We start from the raw sequence: 27,380 nt of genomic DNA on the forward strand, positions 1-27,380 counted from the left end.
TGCCATGTGTACCCAAGACGTCGCAAAATCTCCTCATTGCTAGGTAGTCGTATAGTAGGTTGACACATGGACCGGCTTGATAGATTGATCTCTCAATGAATTACTCAAGCATTATTCACAGAACTTCAATCACGCGGAAATTTATACCCCATTGTATATACTTTTATTGAACATTACGCCGTGCCCATTCAGAAGTAAGAAAGCAAAGCGTGCCCTGAACTCTCGATAACTCTCTCCTACGAATAACTCCTCAGACTCAGCTAAGGAGGGACTTAAAGACACAGTCTATTCACATTGGTAGCAGATTCTTCAATCTTTACAAGTCAAATTGCACAAAACACAGCGTCAAATCACACCCTATCCAACCTAGACAACGCCATCTGAGGGACCATCAATACAATTGACCACTTGAACAACATCTCCCAAGACCAAGCCAAACTCACCCAGGAAAGAAATGTAAACAAAAAGTCATTGAGCACATTTTCCAAAGTGGTCGGTGGAGCAACAAACAACATTTGAAACGCTCCACTATGTAATGCATGAATGCCTGACAGCAGCGAAGCTCTCGAGAGCTGCCAGCTGGCGATGGCCGACATAGACTACATTTTGATATAGCCTGCTTTCCTCTTAAACACTGCCTATAGTAAGTACCACTTGTCGATTGTTTACACCTGTGCACTCTTGATGCCTGATTTGATCCAGCTGGGGATCCACCCAGCGGCAAGCCACATATCACTTTTTCCACCGCTCATTCTGTAATCTTACGAGGCAGTGAAGCTGAGGACCCCCCACCCGTTCAACTCGTCGATCTGAGGACCTCAAATCAGATCTTGCATGCATCACGCCCTTCTCTCAAGAGCATCATCTACCCATACTCTATGGGCACATCAACCCTCCTTGCCCCCCGACATAGTCACATTTACCATTGTTTATGAGAACACCATCCCCCCGGGAGCTCTGGTCCAGACGTGCAGAGCATTCGCGAACAAGACGAACGCGCAGCAGAAGCCGCGAACGGGGTCGCAGCACAAGCCGCAATCAAAGTCGCAGCCAAGTAAGAAGAAAAAGTCAAAGCCGCTCCGCAAGAGCCATAAGAGCCTTTAGACCGCCAGGTCCATCAAGATTACGCGCCTTTACGAGTATAAGCGAACCTGACGCTCCGCTATTATAGTAATTATTATCCTTATAGACTAAGGATTATAGTAACTACGAAATTATTAGCCTAATATAAGTATTACTAGTAGAAACAGTAGTTAAGCCTAGAATAACGTAAAAGTCTAAAACTACAGATATTAATAATATTATTAAAGTAATTTATAATAAAAACCTCTTAGTCTTTAAGATAATTAGTAAATACTACTTTATAAGTAATAGCCTTAATAAGGCAACTAGTTAAAAAATAACTAAAGATAGTTAAAAAGACTAGGACTAACTTAAGGATAAGTTAAAAGGAAAAAAGAATGCTAATAGAAAAACTATTATTACAGTATACTATCTGGGAATATCCATGGATTTAAGGGGTCCAGCCTTTATAAGGCATTAAACCCCCAAGACCCCAAGAGGTCAGACCCCAGTAGCAGGGAGGGTCTATAACTAAATACAATACAACAATTTCAAAGGGCTTGTCATTAAGAGCAAGCCAGCATTAACTATTACAGGCCAGGCTATTATACCTTACTACCTTATAATAGTAAAAGAAAATCTTTTAGTAGCTAAAAGACTTATTTCTAGCGTCCCCCTTAAGGACGTCTTTAATACGCCAGCTACTCTCGCCTATTATAATAATACTATTAACCACTTAATTAATAACATTAAGAAAAAAAAGGCCTTAGAACCTCTAGCTCTTATTAACCCCCATATACCGCCGGACGTTAGGCCTAGTGCATCAGTCTACGGTTTAAACCACCGTTAAAGTTACACAACTAGTCCTTTTAAACCGCTATCTTATATCATTTATCACACTAGTATCCTATCATAATCCACTAGTAAGAATAAGCTAATAGAATATAGATTTTATCTCCTGCCTATTAAAGTTCTTAAGTTCCCTCTTAAACTTATCTAAATCCTCCGTAATTTTATTAAGAAGTATTATAAAGATCTTATTAATCTACAGTTAGCTTTAATTAGCTGTTATATTTTCTTAGGTATAATAAACTATACGGAAAAGAAGATAGAAAAGTATTTCTAAATAAAAAAAGCAGAAAATACTCTATACTAAGATGTCCCCGAGGAGAGTCTTACGGCGACAATTATCTTAACCCCTTATTTCTTACGATGGCCTGAGTATATGGGATTAGCCGAGTTCCCCCATCCGTTTCGCTTTATGTTTAGAGCTCTCCAGACCGATCAAGCATACCTCGGAGAGTCCATCAGGGTGGATGATATTGATCAAGATCGTGTGATGAACCTACTAAAAAAGGTCACGAGCAGAGCACCAGGCATCGATCACCTTTCAATGATAGAGATAAGGCCCTGGATGATTCCTGGGTCGAGGATGCCACCAATGTTTGGGGGCGACAACTGCACCATTAATCCAGTCAGCTTTCCCCTAACAGGGATCCAGAATGTCCATTTATACGGACTTGACGATTATGGCCGCCCGCAAAATATCAACCACAATGAATCTCTTAGTCAACGTGCGACAAACCCAAATATAGTCATGGTCCCAGTCATCCGGCCCGCATATATGGATAAACTCACTCCAATGAAGCCAAGATTAGTCCGACGCTCAATGTTTCTCGAACCAGATTACTTCTTCCCTCTCTTCAAAGAAAATCCAGCCCGAAACCGAGTGGTCCCCCAAACAGTGCGCTCCCCTCCTCCATCCCAATGGACCATTGCTCCATCAGCGAGGCCAAATTGGCACTACCAACTGGAGAGGATCATTCCCCCAGAGATTCTAGGCGTCCGAGCTGAAATAGCAAGGCTTCATTACGAAAAGATGATTGAAGGCGGTTATATCACTATTAACAAATCGGACATGCTTGTTGGGCCAAATCTCTTGTTATCACCACGCGATTGGGAGCCCTTGACGGCGGCTGATGTTACTCATGCGCCCCCGCGGGTCTTCTATGGTCCTAATTCACGCAGAAACACTTCTAGCGTATCTGAGACCACCTGTACTCTTCGGTCATCTTATGGCGATATATGCCATTCGCCCGAGCCACGAGCGACCTTTGATTGCCCACTATATGGACCGTTCCTCAGAGCCTGGTCCAATGCGCCAGACAGGGTCCATTGGGCATGGAAAGCGGGACTCGAACGGCTACAGTCACTCCCGGAAGGCGAACGGTCCGAAGCAGCTCTACGAAAGCTCAACGGCGATGCTGGGGATGCTGAGAAACACGACTATCGGCTGCTTTCTGAGCGGGTCGACGCTATGAATGAATTACGAGCATTGTCAGACCAGGATTTGCTTGTTACACTCCCGGGCATCTTTGGTCGAATTTTGGGCCTTGCTCCCCCTACTAACCTCGTGCTGTCCGATCATTGGGAATATCACTATTCGATTGAGGCATTAAACCATGGAGGAAGAGAAGCGGAGAGCGAACGAATTTCCGATATGTTACGGCAACTAAAGCGAGCAAAGTATGCATACAATTTCCCGTCCCAAAATACAGCAACTGTGCAACAGAAGTTTCGTGAGCTACTGAACTTCTTTGAAAACGACGCGAGCCGCTTTGGACGTTGGATGGAACCCCGTTGGGTCGAGTTCAGACCTGTACGGCCCATTGTCCTAGACTGAGCCGTCTAGATCACCCTCCAGTAGGCGATAAACTTCGTCTTTCAACAATATTCGCCGCTATTTTTTCTTCAAAAACATCCAGGTTCTTTCGCAAGAGATTCTGATAAAAACAGTCGCATGTTTCTTCTTTTTCCTATCGCCAATGTCCCTTTTCGATCATCCTTTTTATAACAACAATGGTTCTTTTCAGTCTTCTTTTTATCGCGCCACAGTGGCCTTCTTTATTCGTCTTTTTTTCTCTTCGCTGCGTCAAATGATTCAGTGGACCAGCTTTTTCTATCGCCAATGGCCCTTTTCGACCATCCTTTTTATGGCAACAATGGTTCTTTTCAGTCTTCTTTTTATCGCGCCACAGTGGCCTTCTTTGTGCGTCTTTTTTTCTCTTGGCTGCGTCAAATCATTCAGTGGACCAGCTTTTTAATGCGCACAATGGACCTTTTCACTTCAAGTGGCACCTTATCTCAAACGGACCTCTTGGGTCGTGTTTCTTTTTTTCATTTACTGCGCCGAATGGACCTTTCCCAGTGGTCCCTTTCTTATTGTGTCAAATGGTCCTCTTCGGCCGTCTTTTTCTGCTACGCCAATGATCGACTTCCAGAAGTCTCTTGAAAATCACCAAGTGGTCCACCACTTCCGATTGTCTCTTTCGGTGGTGATTCTTTCTAGACATTGGTTTTCTTTATGCATTCGGCAATTGTCTTTTTCCCGCCTCAACAATGATGCGACAATAAGTCGCTCCATGAATATTTCTTCTCTGCGGTTGGTCAATCTCGAACCTATGGTAATAATGCAACATCTGAAGCATTTGTTACAATGCAACCAGCTGCTTTTTGTAAGTTGCCAATGTTCAAGCTCGTCTTTATTGCTCTCACAACAAGTCCATGACTAACATTCCGGTTTTTTATAGACCTTATCTGAGATCCCAACGACCCCGAGTGTCACCCGTCCGACAGGTACTTGAGAGAAACATCATGACTTAATTGAGCAAGATTCTATTCTCTGCTTTCGTCCATGGTTGGACCAGAAGATTTTTCATATTTCGATACGAGTCAGCAAACGACAGCCAGAGTTCAATATTCTATCACCTTGGACCTAGTTCCATTTCTTCCTTCCCTATGGACCACAGGAGCATGGACCGCAGGAGGACAAGATCATGGACCACGGTAATATGGACCACAGGAATATGGACCACGTGCTGGTAGAATATTCTTGATGCCTTAGGTATTCATGTTAACTCGTGTCTGCTGGACCACATCTTAGCTACTAGGTAGTATTCTTTCCTTTGTCTATTCTGTTAGTCACAACTCCGATAACTGTTAGTCACAACTCCGATAGTAACTTGCTTCGTCAATTGATCTCAAAATGGTGTGTTCTTAAGTCTTGCTGTTCCATATACCGGTTACATACGACGGATAATAGTAGTGCATATTCTTCTTTGTTTTTCACTACGTAGCTGCAATCTCTATATTCGACCAACAATTATTGCCCCATGCTAGTATCTAGCGCTGGAAATCAAATCAGTCTCATCGTACGTAACCCCCGAGAGTTGAAGATCGCCTCAAATACATGAGGCAAGTTGGAACACTACCTAGTAGCATTCTAGCATTCCACGCCTGAGTGAAGTTTAAATGATGGTGAGATTTAAGCTGATTGGGCGCAAATTCGGCCTCACCTGCGGCCTCAGGCGCAGGGCTTCGTTTCAGCATATTAAATTGAACGGCTCGTACATCAGCTGGAGTCGTGGCTATCAATGCCTCTTTCTTCGTTGACGAGGCTGCGATTCCCGAAGAGCAATGGTAGCACAAGGCTAGCCACGCTTAGTAATAAATAGGTACCTACTAGGTAGGTACTACCTGGAGGTAGATGCCTAGGTACAATCCCTTTGAGTGCGGTAACATTTCGAATGATCGGCCCATGGATCTTTATATGGGGAGCCTTGTAGCCGCGCCGGGAATTTTGTGTCCGTGAGCCATGTTTGAGCAAGAGAAGAAGAAAGACATTGAATGCACGGCGTCGATTACTTGGTTATTTCCGGGAAGGGGGCCACCATTCCCAGAGACATAAACTCAATGTACCTCGGTACAATTTTTCTCTTGTGATTCTCCCACCTGGACATTTTCTGATGGGACACAATAACCATGATATAGATAACTCCCATCAATCGTCATTTGCAGCCGTTCTGCCGAAGCATACTCGCAGCTAGTACAAAGGCATGGCGCGGAATCGTTAAATGGATTTGAAGTCTTGGTTGTTGGTGCATATATATAATGCTACCAATATTTGGCAACTTATAAAACTTTGTCTTTCAAAATGGTCTATCAGATCTTGATGGACCATTATAATAGGTAACATAGAACACAGCAGTTGGATTTTAATGCTGGCCCCCAACCTAACCTCATTCCCCAGCAACATCTTACGGTAATGCTGAGAACTTTAGCTGGCACCGGGGAACAACAGTGTCTGGCAGCTGGTCAGGCAGCTACTAAAAAAATACACGAGGTACCTATAGTAGGTACTCTTCCAACTCTTCCTTTAGTATTTTCTTTCTCTCTCTCGTTTTTTTTCCACTTATCCAAGATTCACTCACACTTCTCAGTAAACCTCTTCTTCTTTGGTTACGCAAGCCTACATACTGCATGCTGCCCGTCATACCATCGCAAAGCGCAGTCAAAACACCTTCTAAGAATCGAGATCACGGGAGCTTCTTACTCCCGCCCCGAAGTGACGAATGGAGCCGTTGCTCCAACTACCTAGGTAGGGACCAGACCCATGCGATACTCATCACTTCAACTGCCTCTGAAACCGATTCTCAGGGTCATGCAACTCAAGAGACCACATGCGCCGTCTCCTCGGGCCAGATAATTCACGAGACTACTCGGACTGTCTCCTCGGGTCAGTCAGCGTCGGAAGCTGCCATCTATCGCATGCCTCAAACCGTCGTCCTTGTGCAAAGCCTTCGAGCGACCCCGCGAGCCACAATAAATCTACGAAATGCTCAACACACTAGACGACAACAGACCAGGGCCCAAGCTTGGTCTTCTATCGAGGTCCAACGCCCACGACTGGTTCTACAACAGACCAGGACGCGAGCTCGTTCTTCTATCGAGGTGCGAGGCCCGCGACTGGTTTCACGACCGACAATGATTCTGCGCGACGTTCAAGCTAGCCAACGGCAAGCTGCAGCCCAAGCCTTTCCCTCAACTCAAGTTAGAATACAACAAATTGCGAGTCGGGAGGCTCCTCAGACCACTATTGGAGACACTACATCTGCCTAACAAAATAGAATAGATGAGTTCGTAACGAGACGCGAGATAAACGAAGCTCTAGAGCAGATGCGGGAGGAACTTCAACGACGAACTTGAATAAATTCGGATTGCATTTAGGAAGGGGAGTGAGGGCATAGGCAACCGAAAGTGTGAGAGATGGAATGCCATATTTGACGAATGCTGGGTTTGTATCTAAGGTTATGGCTTCTCTAGTACTCGTTTAGTCAAAAAAGGCATAGGCCATCTAAGGGGATATAACAAATCGTCTGGAATAGCCGGAGATTTTCGTTTCCGTCTTCGTTGCTATAAAACTGAAAAGCCAACATCTCCTCATGTGTTCCTTTCCCCCTTAGCCCACACAGCCCAATTCCCTAGTCCGCGTTTCTTATTTAACCATAAAGTAAATGTAATAATTTTATTACTTACCATTTCTTTGTGATTCGCTTCATTCGCCTATATTATATACATCCATAGCATGTATGGGTCTTGCAAGTTCAGTCATGCACCGAAAGCATGAATATTGGAACACATCTCACCATTTTTTCGGCATTGTTGAAAGACGTATGGACCACTATCTACCTGTACCTGCCTCCTAGTGGTCCGTAAGTACCTACCTGTAGGTAACTTCCATGGTGGTCCATATATTAGTACCTACCTAGGTAGGTAGTAGTACCAGGTATCTGCATGTAGAACGCAGGAGTTAGGCAGATTTATAACCCTTATCGGCGCTATCATGCTGGGCCCCAACCGAGGCTCTTTCCCCAGCAAGATCTCGCAATAATTCTGATGGACAACTGGGAAAAAGAAGCAGAAGAAAAACAGATAACAACAATCGTGAACTTATACTTCGATTGGTGCATGATCTGATCGGTCTGGTTTTCACAGTTGCTTCTTCCTTCTTTGTTCTGCTTGCGAGACACTCTTTCACCAGCACGATGGACCAGCGTATTGACCACCTTGTGCGCCAGATCGATGATTGCTGGATCACATATTCAATTGCACAAGGCATCTTAAGCGCTCTCGACGACTCTATTAGATTTGATGAAGATAAACACACGGAGATTCATGAACAGGAACGGATACGGGACGCAAGCGGCGCTGAGGGCCTTGCACATCAAAGAACTCTAATTTCACTGCTACAAGATTGGTAAGATCTTCTATAGGAGGCAATTAGGACATTATTACTAACTACCTTTTATTACAGCGACTGTGTAAACGGTTACGCACAGAACGTCATTGAACTTGATTTTCGTTCAGCGAACCTCAGCAAACAACCTGGGGAGGTCAGGGACCTGCGCGCCACACCTGTTGAACAAAGCCAACAAGACGTGGCGAACAATATTGTTCGTATTGGACCTCAGCGATACGTCTCTAATCACAGTCCTATCATCAAATCCATCCCTCTAAATGAAGTGAAAAAGAAGATCAGTAAAGCAGTCCGCATCAATATAACGGAAAGAGACCAAAAGATGCCCGGGGCCACGCAAGAGAGAATGAATCGTCTTCACGCCGCTATATCTCTTTATTTGGTCAACTCGTTTGATCAAACACCACAGCAGAAGCATGGAAATGATCTTGTTAAGCGGCATTGCGATTACACCGGTGCTAAACTCCTGTGGACACCCGGACCGTTCTCGATGTCCGTTGAGGCTATATATCCAATAGCGATATTTGAGGGCAAGGATGCTTATCATAGTCCCTCAAATGTGTGCCTGGTTTCAACATACCTCAATGTGTTAAAGAAGACGAACCCGATTTTGCTTCTACCGCTGATAGCTGTTTGTCTAAATATTAGCGACAGCAGCGCTGTTACAACATACAAGCAACAACACTTGTGGGCATACAACGCCATCTGTAACATCTGCACCATCTCTACCGCTTTCTACACCAGTTCATCGCCTCATCTGCGCGCGATGGAGTGGGAATCTTGGGAGATGCCACTGAAGATGGCATTTCTGGACGCATCCAGGACCGGGATCATGGGATCAGAAGTTGAAGCAATGGTCCAGCGACTTCGACCTGAGCAACTTTTCAGACCCAGAAAACATGAGTATTTCGGAGAACCGGCGAATTATAAGATAAGACAGCATTCGTGGGATTGGAAGCATGTTTACATCAACCTGCTCCGAATTGCGGACCATTACGGTATCACCGAATCAGAGTTTGAGTACTACCTAACGGTGAGCTCTCCAGAACAAGATAAAGTTACCGATCGAATCTTCTACTTTTATCACATCCTGTCGAAGGTCCAAGCAGAGGCTATAGACTGGAATTGGGAAACACTTCGCAGAGTTGTGCAATGCATGCTCTATACTCTCAAAAATGAATGCAATAAGTACGCTGAAGAAGCCGGCCTTGGAGAAGATATGGACCAGTTCAAAGTCATTTACTGGATTGCTGGCCACTATTGCAAGCAAATACAGAGGCTCAAACTCCAATATCCTGAATGGACCATGGAAGATATTGGCTTCCGCGCTTTCTTAGATCGCTGGGGATTACCATTGGTTCCTTGGACAAGTCACCCTCTAAAATCGTCTTTATGCAAGAAACAAGATCACGGAATTTGCATGCTATTTGGCCTAAGAGAACAAGAAGAATTCAACCCAGTGACGCTTTTCGACTGGGATAGCTGCACAATCACCATCGATACTGTTTTTACGAACTTTGCAATGTTTAATTATTCGTCGACCATCTGGAATGATATACGAGCAAATATTTCCAGCATACCTCTTCATCATTGTTTTTGGAGGGTGGACCAAGATTTGGGGAATGTTATGTGGTCCGGCCTGTCATACAGCGCCAATAAACCCATGCCTCCAACACCTGAGTTCGATGTCGAGCTTCTCCCGTTGACAACGCTAGCTGGACCCTTCAAATGCATTGAGTGTACTGCGACGTTTCGAAACGCTGGCCTCTTGATCTCGCACTGCCGGCACTGTCACAGTAACCGTCCACCAGTTACAGATATTGATGAAGAGCTAGAACAAGACGGAGTTGACCTCCGTTTCTGGGCTTATGGGACTCGTTGTGAAATTTGCGGCAAACTTACCAAAAGTGTTGCAAATCATATGAGGACCTATCATGGCAAGGGAAAAAATGTATCATCATCATCATCATCAAAGAGAGCCAATAAGGGGAAGAAAGCACCATATCCTCGCATGCCCCGGGACCAATGGCAAATGCAGCATCATACCGACGCAAGCAGGGGAAGTACTTTTTCCTGTGATTTCCCAGGCTGTGGGAAACAATTCACCACGCTCCAAAAACTTACTGACCATCAACATGTTCACGCTCGGTATCAATGCGGCCATCCGGGGTGCACCCGTACTTTTTCATCTAAGAAAACGCGAGATGTTCACCAAAGAACGCATAAGACCAAGACGTATTTCTGCATGGTCTGCTCCAAATCTTTCTCCAGTGCTGTATCTTTGAGGAGTCATATATTCACATCACATTCAGCAAAGGATCGTTTCAAATGCCCTATATGCGACAAGGGCTTTTCAAGAAAATCCTCGCTGGAGGCGCATGCTCCGAGTCATACAGGGGAGCGACCTTTCGAGTGCAAGCAGTGCGGAAAAACATTTCAGGTCTCGAGCGGTCTTAACAAACATATGAAGAAGGTGCATGAAGATTCGTCGAAGTATGTCTGTGATTGGCCAGGCTGTGAAAAGGTCTTCTCACAGGAGCACAAGTTGGTTAAGCACCAATGGACGCATATCGGAGAGAAGCCTCTGGTATGCGAAGTATGCGGCATGAATACCAACAGCCGGTCTGGCTTGTATCAACATATGAAATATCATGCAGGAGAATTGGAGAATGTCTGTGATATATGCGGCATGCGGTTCCCCAATTTGAATAGACTGAACAGCCACATGGTGATCCACGACCCCGAAAGGGAGATGTTCAAGTGTGTAACATGTGGGAATGAGTATACGAACCCTTATGTCTTGAAGGCGCATCAAAGAGCCAAGCATCCTGAGTTTTTTTCCGAGGTATAGCAGTACAGATTAGCACTATGCACAGGTAGGTAGCAAATAGCAAGTCGAAGCATTTTAGAACGATGGAACTTGATGACCGAGCGAGTGTACACTTGGTTAGCAGCCGTCCAGCTGTCAGTTGCTAGTGGACCTCAGAATTATTTACATGTGTTATATTTTTGCAGCTGGTCCATAGCGAAATTCTTGCCCAATGCTTTTTACTCCCGCACGCTTCCACATTGTCTTCCTCATTGCAGCATCACCATCACTCGAGAAGAAATCCAAACTGATATATCACACGATACGTCTTACGTGTATCTATCGCAGTACGTCAAGGTCAGGGAGTGGAAGTCTTCTCGACATAATAACTGACCCAGTTTAGACATGGCAGACGCAGAGAAGCATCAGATCGTCGCGGAACATGTTCTCGATGTCTTTGAACTCTCTTATGCGCGAGGCATCAACGACGAAAACGTGGCGCCATCAGCCCTTATGATGGCAGTTTCTCTCCTGGCTACGCCAGGATTCGATAAAAGTGGACTTCCATAGAGCTGGTTTGACTTCGCCGAAAAGTTCCCCAAAGTCGCCGAGACCGTGAGAGCTGGTGCAAAGGCTTTCGCAATTCCCGGCAATAATCAGTCGGAAGAGGAGTCCAAGAAGGGACTCCCGCTTTTTTACATCCTCAACCCGGTCTACCAGAGAGGACATCAGCTCAATACGCGAGAACAAAGAGCCGCGGCACGATGTGTTGGTCCAAAAGAACTGGTTTATTGCCAGGCATTGGGAGGAGTGGGTAGGGAGGAGCACGTCAAAATATATGTCTACAAGGGGGCCGACGCGGCTGAGAAGTTAGACGGAACGGCGTTTCACAAGGGGCAAACTATGATGGAGGACGGACCACTTGTGGTCATCAAGACGGCGAGATTTGCAATGTAGGGTTTTGTGATGATGCGTAAAGGCTTTACAGCCTGGCCATAATGGTACACCTAAACGCTTGGACCCTTGAAATTTATGGTTTTGGACGATTTCGCTGGACCTGAAGTGCTTCGCTTTTTGGCCCTCTTTTTTTTTTAGATGCTCACTTAGGGCACCGCCTGGGTGATTTTGAAAGATCTGCCACTTGCTTTTTGCAGATTTCTGATGTCCACGCTCTTGAACCAAGGTATTCGTTGACCGATGTACTACCTATGTTTGGATCTTTTTGCAAGTGCACCGGATAAAAAGTGAATGTCAGAAGGGTCTGGGTTCGATTTTGGTGCGAAATGCTTGCGAATCTCTCGCCAATTTGTCATTTGTTCACGCAGCCATCGAAAGAATTCATGGTTTATCGTTAGGGTCTTATCTACCGGTCGATTTGGGAACTCTAGCTCGCGCCTAAAGATTTCTACGGATAATTTAAGCAAAGTTGTAAGGATGGTACCTACAAATGGAGTACAGTAAAAGGCATCGCGATGGCGGTGGGGTCACCTTCTGGTATTGATACACTGTCTCTTTGTTTTTATGGTACCTAATAGATACTAAGTGCACAAAGGACCCGTCAAACTCTCGTAATTTGCACATATTAATATTCCAAGGCTGTCCAATTCCATTCCCCTTAGTCGACGGTTCGCTGCTCTCATCGGGTATTTACGCGTTTGTTCCTCTATTTAAAAAGATTACGTCATGCTCACACATTCAAGCAATCACCCGCGAGACTTTGGCGACTTCGTGTTTACAAGATTGCTTGTTCTCCAAAACACCATCCCCAATCATCATTCCATACCCAGGCAGGTACCTAGGGAGATAAGTAAGTTGAGATGCCTCGCCCCTCTACTCGCATTCTATCCCTTTCACCATTTAATATCCTCTATGCCTCGGCAGATTTGCGCCATCTGGCAATCATCTAGTCTGGCATGACCGGTAGGTTTGACCAAGAATCCTCGCTAATGCTCTGATAGTTTTTCCCCCAAGGAGTGCCCAAGGCTCAAGCGATGCCGATCGAAAAAGACTGGGCTACCATACTTCGAACGCACCGAGCAATCAAAATTTTCTCAAGCTTAAAGATTTCCAGAACCCTACATGAATCAAACCGAAAAAACATACCCCCCAAACTTCGAATGGGCTTCCGAATAAGAAATGTTAATTGAGGGTCATCATCTTTTGAGACGACGACGAGAATCAAGGCGGACTATCGCAAACGCTCAATGTCCCCAACGGCTTGAAGCCGCCTCGAACTGGGAAACCTTGTTACCTTCGAAAACCCGCTTTCACGTTCTTACGTCGTCGAGATCCCCAATTGATAATGATTCCCAAAGGCTTCCACGTCATCTCAAGCCACAACCATGCTGCCAAACGCCGACTGTTATGGCCAGCCGCAAGACTTTCTCGTACTGAATAGTGGCTGAGCCCTCATTACGCTTCAAGTCAGGAAACAGTCTCTCATTTTACAAGCTTGCTTTCCATGCCGCCAAGAAAACGATTCTACGAAAAACGAATGAATTCTCCCACAGTCCAAATCACCATGTGGCAGTGAAGCCTACATTTCGACCTCCCTTCTATCACCGCCACTATTGATAGTCGAAGTTCGTTTTTGGATTGTTCGTTTCAGCCATGGTCGCTTTGTCCGCAACATAAGACGTCTCTGAAACACACTTTCGGCTACATTTTTCGATTTGATACAACTTCAACATTATTTTCGAATATTCCCTTGCGTTTCGCTCGTCTAGGCGATTTGGTTCCCCGAGCGTTCCATCGTGAGGTCATCCCGATATGACGACAGCTTAAGTGGAGTGATAGCCTCATCCTTGTGCTTTTATGCTGATGCGCAACGAACCGATTCACTGGAGAGTCTATAATGTGGTGGCCATGGGGGCAAATGGGGCTCAAGATGAAGCAAGGGATAATGGCACAGTGACCTGCTGGCTTGAGATGTCCGAGACCAGGCACCACGAAACTTGCCGCCATCGTTTTAGAAACTTGGTATCGCCTTGCCCCTTTGAAGCATACTCAGGCGAGCATTTCGCTACCCTTACCTTTGTATGGCGAGAAGCGCTGCAATAGACGGTTGCATTCTCACAGGGCTACGGCCTAGGTATCCTTACCTGTAGCTAAATCACAGGTACATTTCTTGCTGAACTCAATTTGCATCTCTTGATGCTTCATTGACTGTGCACTTTGCCTTGTTAGATTCTCAACAACTGGCCTTCTACCCAACCATAGGTCGAACGATACACGTCGACGGCCATACATTCATCAAGGGAATCCCACCCCAAATCCGTTGTCCAACACCCAAGTGTGGCTGACGCTCGATGTCGTCCCCTGCAGGAAATCAGTAGAAAATAATACAACCTGGAACGCTTGTCCCAATTCGATATTAATGTTGGCTCTCAGCTTGCTCAGCTAGAACACAGCATTTTGCAGCAATTCCTAGTTTCGATGGCCTCCGTGGCGGTGCAGGCGATCGCAGGCCAAGCCTGTATCCGTTTTGACGAATGTGATGCTGGCATACCATCTCTACCCAAGTCTGATGCCATCAGAATCGTCCGTCACTCCGAAAGAAGCCAGCCAAGGAACCTCGCCGAGTTGTTTGCCGCCGTTGGAAGGGGTCGCGATATCAGAGGCCGTGCGATTGTGCCACACAAGAGTCAGATGAAGAAATTCGAGTTCCCGATCAACAAATTGGAAGTTCAAGATTGCGACCTAGGGGCACGATGACGATGCTTGGACATCAGATAGGTATTCAAGGGATGTTTTCGGCTAAAGGGGATAGGGGTTACCGGGGTCCTTACTTTGTCGAATTACATCAGCCCTCGAGGTCTTGAAGGAAGGGGAGAACGTTGATCCATTCGATCAGCTACGACTACGAGCATATGACTGACATGATTTTGTGTAGTCACTATTTGCCGCTGCGTCAACAGCAACAGGTAGCTTTTGTAATTCGTTTGGTAAAAAGCAGACGATTGTCATCTTTCGAAATGGTGTTTAGTTCAAAATCATTTTTACATAACATTATTTTATTAATACAACGCCATTTTAGACCAGCGAACACGATTTCCAAGTAGGAAGGGAGAACAGCAATACTCTCAACCAAATCTTGCCATCAAGGCGCACGCCCATATTTTACAGCGAACAGATTAAGAGAGGCAAATTTCAATTGTCAACTGAGTATCGTATCTGATATAGCAAAGTAAGTGTCTCTACTGACGAGAGATAAACCGAGAACCCATGATCCATAATTCGAATGGCGCGCTTTTCTGTTAAAACCTCCCTGATACTCCATAAGTAAGTATCTCCCAACCAGTCCCTTTATCCATCTATCTTGATGATATAGTAACCGAAATCCATAACCCATAGGTCCAAAATGCGCCATGTGCCTCCGAAATTTGTAAACTGGATCCTTTAACCCATAACTCCTGAAAGATACTTTTGGCTGATCTTTGATCAGTGTCTTGCGGACAGTGTTTTGTCATATACTGTTAGAGGTTATACCCATCTTCGTTCTTATCCGAAGTTGGTAAAGTAACCTACTGCAGGCAGACATAACTTATCCTTGAACCCGAGTAATATTACTCCGCTTGTTGGCGAGACTCTTCTCCATACGCATAAGCATTCATGATCCACTCGAGCTCCAACTTGCGAGCCATTAAATCGATGGTCTCTTCTTCAAAGTTCTCAAAATGGCGTCGATAAATATACGGCATGCGAATAAGGGACACTTCAGCTCGAACCCAGAATGATTCCCAAGAGCCAGGCTCCCAATCCTCTAAGTAAAAAGTCAGTATATATATTATACAGCTCATCAAATTATAAAAACTTAGAGAATACTTACCAAGTTTTCCATAGCCAAATTGAGATATATACTCGTCCATCGACATTGTTGGTGCGTGGTCTAGATCATGCTCGCTGGCGACAATGTCGAGAATCTGGTTCGCAAACCCAGCAATATGATGCTCATCCGAGTCAGATGGACCAGGCTCCGAGTTAGACGAACCAGCCTCAGATTCAGAGGTGGCTTCTCCATCTCCATCTCCCGATTCTTCAACATAGGACGAGTTACCGTATCCCGAATCAACCAGAGTGGTATCAGACTCGCCGTCGGTGCTGGTGCCAGAGGCCGCTCCACCAGTCTCAGTTTCAGATGCGCCGGATCCATTCTCATCATCAGAGCTCGCGGAAGATTCGGACGAGTCAGTATAATCCGTCATATTGACATCGTCGCCCGGAGTATCTAAGTAGTGAACATTTATTAGTATCGTTGATATTGATTCAAAAGCGCACTTGGTTTTGTCTTACCTTGGTTATTCTCGGGAGATCCAGCAGGTTGGTTAGCATCGCTGGGCCAGTCCGCTGGTCGATCGAACATTTCGAAACAGGCAAGAATTTCGGGAATAGCTGCAGGGTCATCTATTCCTTCAGCGAAAAAGTAGTCGGACTGTACGCGCAATCTCCCTGCAACGTCTGGATGCTCTCCTGCAAATCTGAGCCAGCTGCGTGGCAACTCAAACTCCTGATATCCGTCAACCGTCATCGCCGCTGCAATGAGTTGCGCTGCCGTTGGTCCCTTGGATGGATCATCCATGCCAGCCTTGCAGGCTTGATCGAGAGCTAGACACTCTTCGCTGTAGCGACCAGTGCCATGACGTCTGCTGCTTCGGTTTGCCATCTATATGTAAGGTATGCATTAGTATCTGACTAGGTAGATGAGCTCGTGAATCTCGACAGACCTTGGTGAAGAGTTTTCTAACTTCTGCGTAGTTTGTCAAGCGGCAAGTGAAGATTTGTAACGCCGTGAATGATCACACAACTCTGAGAAAAGGCAAACGATGGAAAGCGATCTGCGATCAAACGCGAATAGTAGATCTTGCGCTATGATCGCTGGCGTAGAGGGAGATGAAACAAATGATCACGCGCGGGCCGTGATAATAAAGTCGAATGTAGCGCACGCAGGATCAATAAATAAAACTCGCGATGTGAAGAAGAAGAAAGTTGGGTTGATGATGAAGGAGGAGAGAAGAAGAGGGAAGAGAGAAGAGGGAGAGGGAGGTGCTTCTTATGCACCTGGCAGAATGCGCGTGCACCTGCTGCAGCCCTGCACGCCTGGCTGCGTTATCACTAAGATTTAGTGAAACCCAAACTCCTACTTCGGTAAATCTCATGTCTTGATGGGCATAGACTAAGTAGTAATATTAATGTATCTGTTAATCCTAGATATACTTGGGAAGTATAATAACTATTGTACCTGCTATGAATATATTATACTAGAGGGTGAAGATAATCTATAACGGAATTATACATGTAGACACCTGCTGGACATGGGAGTATCCTTATGGTAAAGGGCAAAGTATGTGTACATTGCTTACTCCATACTGACTGAACTGAACAACCATTACCAGTATATACCCATCATACAGGTATGCCATGCGAATCCATCAACGCCACCATATTAGTACTATCTCAGAAACATGCTCCAGTAAAACAACCCATTACCATTCCCATAAAATAAAGATGTGACAAATATCATACTGCTGACCCATGAGCAGCTAAAAACTCCAGAACCTCCCTATATGATGCTATGTATAAAGAAAAATATACTATGTTATCCATAGTCCATGGTGCCACTTAAAAAATACCATGACATGGACAGGTAGGCAGTAGGGCAAAGACAAACTTCAGTAACCCATAAGTAAGTAGCGCAGTGTTTATAAACTGCCGACATTACTTACATTTTAATAAACTAGGAATATTCCAGGAGTTCTTCAGAAACTGAACTAGGAAAAATTATTAATTCACATCCGGATAGCATTTTGCTGGCGATCTCCACTTACTTTGATCTTTCTCACTTTTCTCTCACTTTTCTCTCACTTTTCTCTCACTTTTCTCTCACTATTTTGAAAGCCGAGGCTGGGCTTCTACTACTTCTGCCAATTCTTTACTATCTCTCTTCTTTCTATTTCACACTAAACACTACGCCTGCATCTCAAAATTTACAAATTCAAAGCGTCCTCAAGTTCTACAATGGCATCTACTACCTCTGCTCTACGACGCCGACAAATCGCCGCCCGCATTCGCCTCAGCGAGATGCTAAACGAGCTTGAGCTCGATCATGGTATGACTTTGTCTCTACTAATTTCCCGCTTTATTTCAAGTACTAATAATATGCCTAGAGTGCAAACTTGTGCAAGCCATCCGCGAATTGCCACTTACGGAGACAATTCGTTTCTGCAACGAATGGGAGAGCATCACGCCTGACGAGCGAGCCGCAAGGCTCGAGAGACTTCACCGCGACGCCCAGAATTTCAATTCTATTTACATGCTTAATGGAGTCCTCGTCACCCTTATGCCAGATTGCCGCCAAGGCCAGCCTGCCAGTGAGCAGACTGTGAATCCCACGAACGAGTCGACTGAGAGCGAGTCAACCGAGAGCTCAGAGGAGGATGATTCCGATGAGGTGGATGATGATTCTGAGGAAGAAGATTCCTCCGACGATGATGATTCTTCTGACGAAGATATGGACGTTGACGAATAGCTCTAATGTGTCTGTAATTCAGATCACACCTTTGCTATGGCTAGTTATTTCACAACAAGGGAACAAGGGGACCATGGGATACTAAATAAAATCGTTATCGCATACGTATGCATTTCGCATATGACCCTGTAGAAAGTTCGTGAAATGAGATTATTCTGTTGTAGCCTCTGCCCTGCGCAGGTATTTCAATAGTAGCAATTACCAGTAAACAACCACAGAGTCAATATATAGGTTGTAGAATGCAGTAGCCAGATCCCATGAGACGCAGTCGTTACTACCATAAAGGGTGCTGATCTTGGAGTCAGGGGTTGTCTTTCCGGCGTCCAGCTAGATCTGGTCAACCATTAGGCGACCCAATATTCACTGGTACGGATAAATAACTTTGTCGATATATCTACTGGGAAAATGTTAGACTCATCGACATGGCGCCGGCAATCAAGCATTCGGCCTGGACCACGGCACAAGTGGTACTTCCTGAGATTCCAGCGAATCCAAACCTGTCTCCGGTCGTCATCACTCTTCTCAGGTCCGCTATACTCTCTTATACATCTTCTTAGTAAACCTCTATGCTAACTAATCTCTCTTGTAGTTTGTGCTTGTGCCAGTGCCTCACCTACCCTCATTGCCCCTGGAACTTGTCAAAGTTCTGGCCCCCCCGGCGGCGGCAGCTCTGGCGGCTCTGGTCCCAGCAACAGCGGTGGTAACGGTGGTAGCGGATCTCCTACCACAACTCCTGGTGGCGGTGGTGGTGCTTCTCCTACCTGCAACACTGAGGCTCCCGACTGTGGTGCTGTTGCTACCTCAGCCGTTCCCTCTTGTGCTCAAGCATGCTTCACGAGCGCTGCTCCCAAGATCTCTTGCGGCGTGGACGACTACGCATGCCAGTGCCAGCCCGCAGCTCAGGCAAGCCTGTCTCAGATTTTAGTTCCTTGCGTTGCGACAGCCTGTCCCGCAGCCTCTCTGGAGGCCGTCATCACCGGAGCTTCTTCCGTGTGTGCTTGCGCTACCGGCTCGAGTGGTTCTTCCAACTGCGGTGGCAGCGGCGGACCCGGAGGCTCCGGAGGCTCCGGATCTCCTACTGGAGGCAACGGAGGTGGTGAAGGAGGAAGCGGAGGCAGCGAGCCTACTGGCGGATCAGGAGGCTCTGGAGGATCCGGAGGAGAGGGCGGAAGCGGTGGAAACGGAGGAGGTAATGGCGGCGGAAGTCAACCTACCAGTCCCCCAACCATCCCTCCCAGTGCAGGTTCTCGATTGGAGATGAGCCTTGTTGCTGGAGTTTTCGCTCTCACCTGGGCGATTGCCGTTGTGCTGTGATCTAGTTCTAGAACGAATTAATGGCTTAATGTATTGATTGACGAAGCATGCGTATATTTTGCCTTGACATAACTTAGAGTTGGAATATATTGAGTTCTCAATTTCATAATGACGACGCTGCTATGACTTTACTGCTCGCAAAGTTGAATCATCCAATGCTGGTAAACGAAGCTACTGACTGGAGTGAAGTGAGACTCGGAATAGCCGTGGTGCTTGAGATTGATTGCGATAAGACTGAAAAAAGATCTGAGCCGAAATCTCCACCGATTCCTTGTGGAGCCTCAACTCCGACATTTCTCACACATACAACTCGCCTCTTCTCTCACTCACCGCATATCCAAAGGCGAAGAAGCCAGAGGAAAACACAGCCATGGCTTCACAAGAGCAACTGGAACTCGAGGCCAAGCGGACAGCCCATGTCGAGCAGCTGTCCGATTGGCTGCTCCAACACAGCAGCATTTACAACATCTTCCTGTCAGGCATCAAGCAAACCTCAGTCGTCGCCGGCACCGTCGTCAGCCGCCTCACTCTTACATCTGCACATCTCAACTCCAAAGGCGGTCTACACGGCGCTGTGTCAGCGGCCTTTATCGACTTCACAACGGGACTGGCAATTGCCTCGTGGGACCTGAGGGAAAAGACGGGCGCGAGCGTCGACATGCACATCAGCTACTTGAGCAGCGCGGGAGCCGGAGATGTCGTGGAGATTGTGTCGACGGCGGAAAAGGTTGGGGGATCGATGGCGTTTGTGACGATTTTGATTCAGAAAGTTGAGGTTGTGGATGGGGAGGAGAAGAAGACGCTGGTGACCAAGGGCCATCACACCAAGTTTGTGAGGGGGACTGCGAAGCCAAAGACGGAGGGTGAAGTGAGGAATTAGACGTGTACATTGTGTATATTATGTATACTACCTATCATACTGGGCGATTTGATGATATGATGATGATGATGATAGATTAAAGATGAATCGATAGATCTATAGATGGATAACAACATGAAGGCGCGCCTTTGAGACATAAGATTTCGTTGTGGGTTGCCTCGTGGCTCAATGTGATACGCTCTTAGCCCCGGCATTTGCAGGCGGTTAAAACCATAGCCGAAGAGCCCCCCCCCCCCCCCCCCAGCAGTAACTTGAAAGTTTAGGACGATTTCCATCTGCTTGTAATTGGAAAGGCGCAGATGCTCTTGAATTGACTCACACCGAACTTTTCTGTGGAACTCCTTGAGCCCCGCTGAGACAGAATCAGAACGGCGGCTATGGTCGGGGTTCCGACATGGCGATTTGCGGGCGCGAGGATTGTGGGGGAGGAAACGCAGTCGTTGATTCTGGAAGCTTTTGGGGGGGTTGAAAGAAGTATCAAGTTTCGTCTTGTTTTGTGTTTTTACATTGGTGGACGTATTGTTGGTTTAACTCTTGGTTTATAACTCGATTGATGAAGACAAGAGACCAATTGGACAATGAGTGCGACGGAAACAGCCACTGAAGTGGAATATGAATTATCGCCACGATATTCCCGTTCTCGTGACGAGATAAGCCTGGCGAATGGAGAGCTTGAAAGAGGACGTTTGGACATTGAGCAATCGCAGCTCTATTCCCAGAATCGCGATGAAGCGGTTGCCAGCCCTCACGAAAACGAAACTGTTACGCAGGAACTGAAACCTGTTGATCGAGGCCGAGATGCCTGGGCAACTCTTCTGGGCGCATTTGCATTTGATGCATTATTTTGGGGTACATACTATCATTTACAACACCCTTCACAAACAACAGACTGACAGAGGGGTAGGCTTTCCTGGCAGCTACGGAGTCTTTCAGAACTACTACTCCGACGTACCCGAGTTCCAGAAAGACGCCGTCCGGATCCCCGTCGTCGGAGTCTTGTCCACGGGCTTCTACTACTTCGGATCGCCCTTTTCCGCTATGCTGGCGAGAAAGTTTCCCAAATACCAGAGGCATCAGATTTACCTGGGCTGGGTCCTAAGCATAGCCGGACTCTTATCCGCGTCGTTTACCTCCTCTGTCAATGGCCTGATTGCCACGCAAGGAGCGCTCTATGGACTCGGCTTCGTGCTCATTTCTATGCCCATTGTGAGTATGGTGAATGAGTGGTGGGTTGCGCGAAAGGGCATGGCGTTTGGACTCATCTCTGCGTCTTCTGGTGCCACTGGAGCGGTTCTTCCCTTTATCATCGATGCTCTTCTTCGACGATATGGGTATAAAGTCACTTTGAGGGCTTGTGCCGTTGCGATGGCGGTTCTGACAGCCCCCTTGCTCCCACTGTTCAAAGCCCGATTACCAGCCTCGGACCAGGCCAACCTGGCGAGGATCAACTGGGGCTTTTTGAAGCAGCCTCTTTTCTGGATCTACGGCTCCGCAGTCTTGGTACAAGGAATCGGTTTCTTCTTCCCCGTCGTCTTCTTGCCCTCTTACGCTTCTCTCTTCGACATTTCCTCCATCAAGGGCGCGTTACTGGTTTGCCTCATGTCCATTGCGCAGGTTCTGGGACAATTCGCCTTTGGCTACCTCTCAGACAAAAGTCTTCCCGTGAGCCTGTTGATGACTATTTGCTGTGCTTTTGCAGCAACGGCATCGTTTACGTTCTGGGGCCTAGCCAAGTCACTGCCGCTTCTCGCCGTTTTCAGCTTCATCTACGGCTTCTTTGCTTTTGGGTTCGGAACCATGCGTGTAGCCATGGGTCGAGCCGTCAGCGATGACCCGTCGACCGTGTTTGCCACGTATGCGATATTTGTCTTTTTGATGGGTGTTGGAAATATCTTGGTCGGGCCTTTGAGTGCAGATTTGATGGCGCCGAGGGAGGTTATTCGAGAGCATTACGCGGGCAACAAGTACGAGCCCATGGTGATTGTGACGGGAGCAACATCTTTATTTGCTGCTTTTATTGTTTTGGCGTGGCATGGCTACAAAGGACTGTCGAAATAAGTTTGAGCATTTACATTCGAGATGAAAATCGTCACTTTTACTATAACTCCAATGTGTAGCTCGACCAATTTAATTCCAATCTCTGCTAATATGATGATGATGTTGGAGGACTGTCCCTTCAATTGACTACGTGCAGTTTCTCAGCCTAGAGACATGAAGCAAGCAGATCAACTGGTGGCCAGATGACATGGACTGTTTAAACAGCCGGATGCCTGAATGGAGAGTCGCCAGCAAGGAGTACTTGATCTAATGAGGCCACTTCATTTTATTCAAGGTATCTTTTGCATATCAACCTCTTCGCCCTCTTCAACGCTCGCATTTGCATTCTTCTCTTCACGACTCTCCACTTTTTGTTTGCTTCTCCTGCGCTCGCCGCCGAGCATTTAAAGCTCTTCGCTTTTCCTCAACCTCCCTCTCCCCTTCTCCCCTTCTCCCCTTTCTCATCTCTCCATCTTCTCTCGATCCCGTCTTGCTTTCTTCATCTTCTATCTATTCACCCTCGGCTATCTCTTTGCGGTTGATCACCAACTTTATCACGATTGACCACTCCAAGAGCATTCAGTCCTTCGGCCTCCCATTTCCGCTCGCCACGTCTCAAACGATTCAGTCGGAAACGAAATCATCACTAGCGGCAACCATGGCTGCGCCTTGGAGCCACGACGGAGTTCCAGAGGACGCCAAGAGCACCGTCCTTCACACACCCGCTTGCCTAGATGCTGAGATCCAACGACGGAATATGAGCTTTTTGGAGAAGGAACTCCGAGTAAAAGTACCTGATGGAGAGCACATCTACTATGATGAACGTGGAAAGATGTCAATGACGGGTGTGGTATCCCTTGTTGAAGAGTCCTCCAAAGAGCCCCAGTTCGATACACGTATCCTATGGGGTCCTGGAGCGGAGGCGAGAGTTGCCAAGAGACTCATCGACATGGCGCCGGCAATCAAGCATTCGGCCTGGACCACGGCACAAGTGGTACTTCCTGAGATTCCAGCGAATCCAAACCTGTCTCCGGTCGTCATCACTCTTCTCAGGTCCGCTATCGCGGAAGAGCGAGAGTGTTGGAAGCAACTAGACGTTCTAGAGACGGTACACACTCTCCAATCACTTCTAGCTCTAAACATGGAAGCCATTGTAGCTTCCATGTGCGCCTTAACTAGCATTCATGGCCTCGGAGATGATTTCAAGACGGCAGCTCAAAAAGTGTTGCCTGACGTGTACTTCAATTTCATAGCGCTGCGTGAAGAACACAAACTGCTCAAAAAAAAGACAAATGTTGATGGTCAGAAGGAATTGGCTTGGTTCAGGAAACAGTGGAATCCCATCCTAGAGAAACTGCTACCTGGACGACTCGCCAACAAGATGGAAAAATATGCAGACAGGATGCAATACCTCTTGGACAACGACAAACGCTATTCCCCCAAAAACCCGGCCATTGTTGGATATAAGTATCCTAGTTGGGCCGGTTCTTGGAATTATGTGGACGAATGAGACTGCGAGCTCTACACCTAATGGTCATGTCGGCTGCTATACCCATACGTCCATGATTGGGAGAGAGTGCGACCGCTGGAGCCTGGCAATATTTGCACTCGGTATATTTGCTTTTCTTTTTTCTTTTCATCTACCTCATTCGCACTGGAATTCGCAAAAGTTCTCTTTCTGGCCACCCTCGTTGGCATCGGCTTCCTCTTCAGTTATTCGGCGAAAATCATTCGAGTTTCTCTTCTACGGACGGGCACTGTCTACGACATTGGCATTTGGCGAAAAGAGCTGTGATGGCTCCGAAAATTAAGGATTCGCGAGGATGGAATTGCAGGCTTGATACTCTCTACTCTTACTTAGTCAATTAAAATTTCGCAACTAATACTCTGCTCACGATGCTCACGATGCTTGCTCGTAGATGCAACTCCAAGATGCTCACTGTAACTCTAACAACACTCAAGATACCTCATCTCTCTACCAGACAGGATAAACCAGGGAGATTCACCTTGTGGAGATACTTCACCCGCATTCTGGGTCCGCTCCCAGATCGCGTCAGACGGATCATCCGCGAGCACTGCCACCATTAAGCGAAGCGTCGATCCAACAAAGGAGCAATAATGAACTGAATCCTTCAAGTTTGATCAACACTTTCCAACGTTGCAGCCGAATCATCTCTATCTAAACTACCCCACACGATTATCGCCACGGATATATCTACGTTGATCAAGAAGAGTTGTTGTCGAGTATTCACAACCTCGCTTCATCTTACCCCCGGAGGCTCCTCCAGCACGATATAATTAGAAACAGATTTATTCCAAATCCCACGGACGAAGAGTACATCTCCAGACAAAGAAACACTGTGATACAAAAATAGAAACCTCGCAAAGTCTAATGTCTTTCACGGCCTCTCCGATCACGGACCACAACAACTTGACATTCTCAAAGGCGTTGCAAAGCTGCACAGCCCTATTACGATTCAAATCAAACTGTAGAAAATACACCCATCAGCAGACTTGCCTCTTACAAAACCGAGCCACGTAGGCCGAAAAAGCAACATGTTCAGCCACTGCGTCAGCTCATAGTATAAAGGCAACAACGAGGATCGTGACTAAGTGACATCGTGACCAACTACTGGCTTGGCCACGGTCTCGCCACAAAGACTCAGTAAAGCTTGAGCGCTTACAAACAGGTCTCCCTTGTTCTAATTAAAGAAATTCCATGGAAAACTTTACGATGAGTACGCGGCCTGTTCCTGCAGGATCGCATCGCGGTCGCGAGAGGGCAGATCAACGACCAGCAGCTGCAGGAGGTCTTGCATCATGGACATAGCCATCCATCTCCTACACAAAGGATGCTTCTAGACACGAAATAGACGGGGGAATCAGGGGGTACGGAGGCGGGTGAAACACCAGACGCTCGTCAGCGCTCAGCTTCAACCTTCAAGTCCTGTATCGAGGTTGTGAAACCTCAAAGCTGCACCGTTTCGCTGGGACAGCGGGCCGGGTTGGAGTGCTAGCCCGAACAGATTTGAAACAGCCATTAATGGATCTGTGGAGGCGCGCGTCAAGAACCCACGATCCGAATATGGGCAGAGCGGCAGGGCCCGACTCGACGGAAACGGCCAAGACACGGCCGGCTGAGACAACGTCTATTGTATTGCTCGCCTCGCCGGGGAATGCTGTCCATCTTGCCAACAATGCATCATCTCCCTCTGTCTTACACATCAACGGACACTGTAACGGGCAGTTTAATGAGAACAATTTGACAAAATGGCTGGTGTGGCGTGGTTTTGCGCTCTCTCACCGAATCTCACATGCCAAACCACAAAAGTGACGAGAGTCAAAATCGAAGAGAGGGCAAAAAGAAATACTGACCATGACGGGAAAATTTTCAGAGCAGCGTGCTCCCTCCCAAAAAGGGCCAAGTGACCCAGCGGAAGCCGTCCGAATGGCTCGCGCGTCGGCAAAATGCAGCTTGTTTGGCGAGACAAGGTCAGATGAGAGGCCCCAAGGCGCACAATTTTTCATTAGCAGGGCTGACTGCCCTCTCGAGAGCAGAAGAGAAAAAAAAATGGGTTGCCGAGACAGCGAAAAGAAAAATTTCGAGCGAACAATTGATGGTTGTGTGTCTCAGTTTAGGTATGGCATGCAATATACAAGTAAAAGAGAGACACAGGACAAGGGAGGGGGCGTGAATGTCGCCAGCGACGGCCGGTTCTGGGAAGCGACACAGGCCACACGCCCCCCCTTCTGTCTCTGCTTTTTGCGTCCTTGCATGCAAGAGGAACGTCGACAATGGGATTGGATGCCTGTTCTGCACGGTCGGTGGGTTAGTCGCGGCGTAGAGATGAAGAAGAGACGAATCAGGGACTTTGGAATATGAGAGTATAAGAGCGGGAGTGGATAAAGGGAATCATTCAAGGGCTAGTGAGCAGTAGAATGAATGGCCGGTTGCAACGTGCTTTCAAAGGGAAAAGGGCATTGTCCATCTACTACCATGGTGAATCGCATTGTGGTATCAAAGACACCTCGCTACAAACACCCACGGCTGCTGTCTCGCGCATTCCATCGTCCAGCTACCGGTATTCACTGTGTCGTTCGTATTACAGACGCCACACAAGGAGGCCGCCCTTACAGGACTCCAAATATGGACGACGGCTGAAGAGAATACAGTAGGTGCAATGGCTGTTTGGGGGCCGCATTGTGCAGAGCGCCACAGCTGGGGTGAATGTGAATGGGCGAGTTTGACTGCTGACGACGGGTCCGGGCAGACAGGCTGCCCTCAAAGGAAAAGGTCTAGTGCGCTGCTTATGGCGGACGGTGTGAAGGGAGGACTGCTGACGGGCAGGAGACTCCGTACAAAGCATCCGATGCCTGTAGGCCGTAGCAGAAAATAGAAGCCGGAGAGCAGATGTCTTTGATGGGTGGGCTTACGACGCGCACTGACAGGACAGTGGTGTAGGGTATTCATCAAAGGACAAGGCGATGAGAGAAGTTGCCGGCATGCAAGTGGTAGGGTGTGTGCACGGAGTAGCATGGCAAAGATGGGTGAATGAAGGCTCAAAGAGACAAATGCCACTTACAAAACCGCGTATCCAAATCCACAGTCTTGGCGGTGTCGTCGCCATCTTTGACATGCCCGATATCAATCCCACAA

At 47.0% G+C, this 27,380-nt stretch overlaps 9 protein-coding genes across 9 annotated transcripts; 8 read left to right on the forward strand and 1 right to left on the reverse strand.

The window, feature by feature from the left end:
• Positions 1-2,731: 2,731 nt before the first annotated feature.
• Triagg1_1383 (uncharacterized protein) lies at positions 2,732-3,745 on the forward strand (the record flags this gene model as incomplete). Its single annotated transcript, XM_062895447.1, has 1 exon — positions 2,732-3,745. One exon carries the CDS (start codon positions 2,732-2,734, stop codon positions 3,743-3,745), a length of 1,014 nt encoding a protein of 337 aa, XP_062759722.1.
• A 4,201-nt stretch (positions 3,746-7,946) lies between these two features.
• Triagg1_1384 (uncharacterized protein) lies at positions 7,947-9,993 on the forward strand (the record flags this gene model as incomplete). Its single annotated transcript, XM_062895448.1, has 3 exons — positions 7,947-8,158; positions 8,216-9,897; positions 9,956-9,993. 3 exons carry the CDS (start codon positions 7,947-7,949, stop codon positions 9,991-9,993), a joined length of 1,932 nt encoding a protein of 643 aa, XP_062759723.1.
• A 1,206-nt stretch (positions 9,994-11,199) lies between these two features.
• Positions 11,200-11,924, forward strand: Triagg1_1385 (uncharacterized protein; the record flags this gene model as incomplete). The annotated part of the gene is made up of 3 exons (XM_062895449.1): positions 11,200-11,314; positions 11,371-11,489; positions 11,538-11,924. 3 exons carry the CDS (start codon positions 11,200-11,202, stop codon positions 11,922-11,924), a joined length of 621 nt encoding a protein of 206 aa, XP_062759724.1.
• Positions 11,925-15,532: 3,608 nt separating this feature from the next.
• On the reverse strand, positions 15,533-16,629 carry Triagg1_1386 (uncharacterized protein; the record flags this gene model as incomplete). The annotated part of the gene is made up of 3 exons (XM_062895450.1): positions 15,533-15,729; positions 15,796-16,194; positions 16,260-16,629. 3 exons carry the CDS (start codon positions 16,627-16,629, stop codon positions 15,533-15,535), a joined length of 966 nt encoding a protein of 321 aa, XP_062759725.1.
• Positions 16,630-17,981: 1,352 nt separating this feature from the next.
• Positions 17,982-18,492, forward strand: Triagg1_1387 (uncharacterized protein; the record flags this gene model as incomplete). The annotated part of the gene is made up of 2 exons (XM_062895451.1): positions 17,982-18,072; positions 18,131-18,492. The coding sequence occupies 2 exons, from the start codon at positions 17,982-17,984 to the stop codon at positions 18,490-18,492; spliced, it is 453 nt and encodes a 150-aa protein (XP_062759726.1).
• A 405-nt stretch (positions 18,493-18,897) lies between these two features.
• On the forward strand, positions 18,898-19,806 carry Triagg1_1388 (uncharacterized protein; the record flags this gene model as incomplete). Its single annotated transcript, XM_062895452.1, has 2 exons — positions 18,898-19,018; positions 19,082-19,806. 2 exons carry the CDS (start codon positions 18,898-18,900, stop codon positions 19,804-19,806), a joined length of 846 nt encoding a protein of 281 aa, XP_062759727.1.
• Positions 19,807-20,176: 370 nt separating this feature from the next.
• On the forward strand, positions 20,177-20,686 carry Triagg1_1389 (uncharacterized protein; the record flags this gene model as incomplete). The annotated part of the gene is made up of 1 exon (XM_062895453.1): positions 20,177-20,686. The coding sequence occupies one exon, from the start codon at positions 20,177-20,179 to the stop codon at positions 20,684-20,686; it is 510 nt and encodes a 169-aa protein (XP_062759728.1).
• Positions 20,687-21,264: 578 nt separating this feature from the next.
• Triagg1_1390 (uncharacterized protein) lies at positions 21,265-22,744 on the forward strand (the record flags this gene model as incomplete). The annotated part of the gene is made up of 2 exons (XM_062895455.1): positions 21,265-21,535; positions 21,591-22,744. The coding sequence occupies 2 exons, from the start codon at positions 21,265-21,267 to the stop codon at positions 22,742-22,744; spliced, it is 1,425 nt and encodes a 474-aa protein (XP_062759729.1).
• Positions 22,745-23,381: 637 nt separating this feature from the next.
• Triagg1_1391 (uncharacterized protein) lies at positions 23,382-24,233 on the forward strand (the record flags this gene model as incomplete). Its single annotated transcript, XM_062895456.1, has 1 exon — positions 23,382-24,233. The coding sequence occupies one exon, from the start codon at positions 23,382-23,384 to the stop codon at positions 24,231-24,233; it is 852 nt and encodes a 283-aa protein (XP_062759730.1).
• Positions 24,234-27,380: the final 3,147 nt, after the last annotated feature.

The sequence above is a fragment of the Trichoderma aggressivum genome (assembly GCF_033847375.1).
Source record: "Trichoderma aggressivum f. europaeum strain CBS 100526 chromosome Unknown scaffold_003, whole genome shotgun sequence".
NCBI lineage: Eukaryota > Fungi > Ascomycota > Sordariomycetes > Hypocreales > Hypocreaceae > Trichoderma > Trichoderma aggressivum.